The sequence below is a fragment of the Physeter macrocephalus genome, chromosome 11 (assembly GCF_002837175.3).
Source record: "Physeter macrocephalus isolate SW-GA chromosome 11, ASM283717v5, whole genome shotgun sequence".
In the NCBI taxonomy this organism is placed as follows: domain Eukaryota; kingdom Metazoa; phylum Chordata; class Mammalia; order Artiodactyla; family Physeteridae; genus Physeter; species Physeter macrocephalus.
Window position 1 is genome coordinate 132,551,714 of NC_041224.1, and position 4,444 is coordinate 132,556,157.

At 43.7% G+C, this 4,444-nt stretch overlaps 2 protein-coding genes across 5 annotated transcripts in view; one reads left to right on the forward strand and one right to left on the reverse strand.

Annotated features, from left to right (window-relative positions):
- Positions 1-4,364, forward strand: part of DMAC2L (distal membrane arm assembly component 2 like) — a 19,404-nt gene extending 15,040 nt beyond the window's left edge. Inside the window, exon 5 of the mRNA XM_028495844.2 lies at positions 3,828-4,364. The gene's annotated coding sequence lies outside the window, so the exon portion shown is untranslated. The remainder of the gene's footprint in view (positions 1-3,827) is intronic.
- Positions 1-4,444, reverse strand: part of CDKL1 (cyclin dependent kinase like 1) — a 67,527-nt gene that overhangs the window by 2,309 nt on the left and 60,774 nt on the right. For 2 of the 4 annotated variants that reach the window (XM_055088416.1, XM_055088417.1), the window contains exons 8-9: positions 2,290-2,346; positions 66-1,119 (exon numbers count right to left, since the gene is read on the reverse strand). In XM_055088416.1, the coding sequence (XP_054944391.1) occupies positions 820-1,119; positions 2,290-2,346 (357 nt within the window). In that variant the 3' untranslated portion in view covers positions 66-819. Of the gene's footprint in view, positions 1-65; positions 1,120-2,289; positions 2,347-4,444 lie in introns of those variants that run through there. The other 2 variants (XM_028495842.2, XM_028495843.2) reach the window with 2 other exon arrangements.

Below are 4,444 nucleotides of genomic sequence, written 5' to 3' on the forward strand. Positions count from 1 at the left end.
GGGCACGAACCCTCGTCCCCTGCATTGGCAGGCGGATTCTCAACCACTGTGCCACCAGGGAAGCCCTAAAAGCATTCTTAATTTTGTAACTCTGGTCTTTTAGGGCCCTGGCTTTCATGCTATACCTGTTCATAATGGACTGTCTACCCTCTTCTCTTCTCCAAACCTCACAAACACCACCCAGGTGCCACTCAGCATACTGGGCAGAGGAGGCTGCAAAGGGAAAGACTAAGGCAAGATAATTTATAGCTTAAGGGGTACCTGAGCAGATCCAGAAGCAACCAGGAGCAGCCAGCTCATCTTAATTGTGGTTCCAACTACAGTCCATCCTAAATTATTACGGCTTTTGGCTTATGACAAGACACTTAATGTAAGGCCATTCTGCCACTTGACACCAATCACAGTTCTCCACAGGCTCCCAGCGTGCAGCTTGGATGCTGTGATCTGGTTAAATGCACTGTTCTGCTGCTCTCACTGAAAGCACTCATCACCACATTTACACTAGCCAACTCTGATGATTACTGGATCAGGGAGGAAAACAGTTCCTTTTTAAGATAAACCTGGAATGTCAATCAATACTGAAGGTAAACATGATGACACAGAGCTAACCGGGATAAGTTTGATTTCGTTTTCCAAAGCGTAAGAAGCACACTTCTTGTCCCTGGCTGGGACCTGTGCTCATGCACACCAAAAGCCCTGGCGCCTGGCTGGCAGCAGGGAGCTGCTGGGCAAGGTCACCTTTAGGATTCTGGGAGAAGGGCCCTTATCAGGAAGATGTCTTTGGGACCCTGGTTGGTAGATCTTGTGACCTGTGTGTCCTCATGCAGGAATAAAGGTGCTGGAGCTGCAAGCCACAATTGCCACCTCAAGTATAGATTCAGACTGTCCGCACCAGGTGGCAGGTATGAGCTCATTTGAAATTGCAACCTTGGATGCTTCTGTAAAGCAGTGCCCCATTTTTACCTGCGGCAGGTGCTTTCGGCTCTGTCTTAGGGTCTTCCTTGTTGATTTCTCATGCTCTTTTGCCAAATCTCCTGTTTCTCTGATGCTGTCAAAATATGGATGCCGCAACAGCTGCTCACATGTCAGTCTCTCGGCAGGATTCATGTGGAGACAGCCCTGAAAGAACAGAAAATACCCTCTTCTTACTTCTTTAAAATTGCATTAACTTATTAAAGTCATTTTTTTCTTCTTTGAAAGATTAAACTCTTCAGTTGGGAACAAAAGGGGAGAAAAAGTAGAAAAAACACACCAATCATGACTTTCGTTCCTTCCACAATCATTCATGGGTAACCACATAATGAATTAATAAATAGTTTCTAGGAATAGTAACAAAAAAATCATTTTCTCCACGTTGTTCTGTTCTTGAGGCATTTGGCACTCTGCCCTGAAGGAGTAGGATACGATTTTTGAGTTCACCTCAGTGTCTCACTAGAATAATCCAACTAACCCATTTGGTTCCTTGCCTGTACTTAGTAAAAACTAGTTTTTTATTTAAAAAATCACACATGGTAAAAACAAAATTTATACAGCATGCAGCAGAGTCTCTCCAGCACTCTAGTTCTTCCATTCTCCCTTCTAAAATCAGTTATTTTAAGTATATTCTTCCAGAAGTAGTCCATGCATTACAAGTATCTATGTATATGTAAGGAAGGAGAGGCATAATATACATCTCTTTATGTTACATCATTCTTAACTATTTGCTTTGCCAGTAAATAGGCCAGAGGGCTCATACTTGGATAGATTAAATCTCACAACTACATACCCCAAGGAACTGTCTCATTTTTTTAAATTATAAATGCATCAGTAAATGTTTTAAATACTTTTTGAAATGGGTGGGACATTGTCTGTAACTTGCAAACATTTTAATTGGTACCTCATTTTACATAAGGGCTATTATATTTCTGAAAATGTGTATATAAATCAAGTTTTAAAATCAAAACCTATTTCCAATATACTAGGGAGTTGGCTATTTAAAAGAATCCTATGGCTAAACATTTTTTTGAAGAAAAGGATCCTTTTGTAAAACAAACCACCCCAATCTTAAATTTCTATTTTGTGTTAATTTAGATTTCAAATACAGTTTAAGTTTATTTAAAGTGAAAAATACTTTCAGATTTTTCCACTGTTATGTGACCCATTTTTAAAACTAGAAAATATGTATACTTTTCAAAGGAGAAGAATTCTAAAAGGAACACTTTTCAATCCATGGATTGACATATATCATTCAGATTCCCTAGTGATACAGCTGCCGTGTGCTTCCAGGTCTGTTGGAAGCCATGATTTTACCTTTAAGAGCCCCAGGGCAGGATAAGAGATGTTTGGAAATTTTAATTCAAGTGGTTCCTGTTAAAGAAAAGGAAACAGGGATTTTATTTACAGCATATATTCAAATATAAGGTTATTTCAGATTGAATTTCTTTTTTTTTTTTTTTTTTTGCGGTACGCGGGCCTCTCACCCGCGGCATGTGGGATCTTCCTGGACCAGGGCACGAACCCGTGTCCCCGGCATCGGCAGGCGGGCTCTCAACCACTGCGCCACCAGGGAAGCCCTGAATTTCTTTTGAGTGAGAGAAGCATTTTCCTGGCACCTTCTTCGCCTCTTCCACCCTCTGCCCACCCCACCTCCCTGTGTCTGTTTCATAAGCTCCTTCTTTCCCCACCTCCAAATTGTTTTATAAGCTCCTTCTCTCCCCACTTCCAAATTGCTTTTCCAAATTTTCTTCCTAACCATTAACCCCCTTCATTTCCTGAAGAACTGATGCAGGTAGCAAATTGTGAGGGAATACTAATGAAAGAAAAAAAAAACCAAAACACTTGTCAAGCAATTGTTATTTCCTTTTTTTCTGCCTCAACTTATATAACTTGCCTTGCCTTAGAATAACTTTTGGCATTTATCTTGGCATTTATAGAAAGGGGCTCTGATTATTGCATTTATTGACATTTACATAAAGGGAACTGCAAAATAGATTTTTTTCCCTACCCAGAAAGTGTTTCTTGGTTTTCTGGAATAAACACTGTTCTCTCCTCCCACAAGAGCCTGCTGTTTCCCTGATCATCCTACTGTTTAAAGAGTCTCCTGAGCAGACAATTCATCAATCTCCCTTTGGCCCTTTAAGGCTATTTTGCTCCAGTCACAGGCAGGAGACAATCAGGAACAATAAACACTATAAAGTAGAAGGAATGCCAATGTCAGGCAGACAGGCCAGTTAAAGAGATATACAGCTGATAAAGAGGCTAAAGAGGAGGGGAGCTGAGAAATTAAGAGCTAGCCAAGCAGAGTCAGATAAATGACCAGGTGTGTTGTGTGTTTAAAGATGGCAGTTCCCTGGTGCTGCCGTCAAGATTAAGAGCACAGTGTTACTTGGGACAGGGGAACCAGCCAACAACAACCAATTCCTGAGTGTGCAGTTATTCATCACTAATAAGAGTAAGAGATAGGAAACTTCAAAACTGAGGCTCTTAAGACAAACAGGGAAAAAAAAAAATCCTAAAGCGGATTTGTCTCAGCCTTTGAAAGCGGCCCTCTCCACCCCCATAGCTAAACTATTTCTCTTGCTATTTCTGTGTGTTGAATCTGAGCACCTCTGGGGATTGCCTTGACATTGCTGACATTGAGCCCTGCTGTCTCAGCAAGGACGCCTAGGACGAGGCCGGCTGGTTGGCTGTGATAGGATGGCCCCATCCCGCCTGCTTAGCCGGTTTCCCTGCCCCAGAAGCAAGCAGGCCTCTCTGGGGCAGGGTTCCTGACCCGCAGCGGGACTGGGGCACAGATGTTCAACCCAGCACAGCCCCCGCACTGCTTCTTCCTGTGTTTCTGTCAACAGGAAATCCCCTGCAACACAACCTCTGGAAAACCACAGGAAGCCTTTTACACTGATGAAACTGATGAAACCTGGGTCGTTTCGGAGGCTTCCCCGGTAGAAAAGCGAACAGGAAATCGCTAAGGGATATTTAGCGTGAAACTGGGTACGTCCAGGTCACAAGGGAGCCGGCTGGGTCACCTCCCATATGCCAGGCGTCATTCCTGCTTCTGTGGCCCCGCAGGCTCCCAGCTGCCCCACTTTTCCTATTCCTAGCGCTGCAGGAGCAGGGGTGGCGGGGAAGTGGGAGGTGGGAGACTTCACTGCAGGACAGGCCAAGCGGTTGGGAGAACAGACAGCTCCAGTGGAACTGGATGGACCTTCCATCTGGAAACTGAGCAATGGAGAAGGGTTAGTTTCAGTTTGAAAGTACCTTCCTTAGGCAGTAGGAACTCAGGATCTCACAGACCTTAACTGTGCTCAGAAATGTTTTTGGGTATAATACAGGCTCATTAGAAGACTTTTGAAAATATTTTAAAAACCATAAAGAAAGAAACAGGGCTTCCTGGTGGCGCAGTGGTTGAGAGTCCGCCTGCCGATGCAGGGGACACGGGTTCGTGCCCCGGTCCGGGAAGATCCCA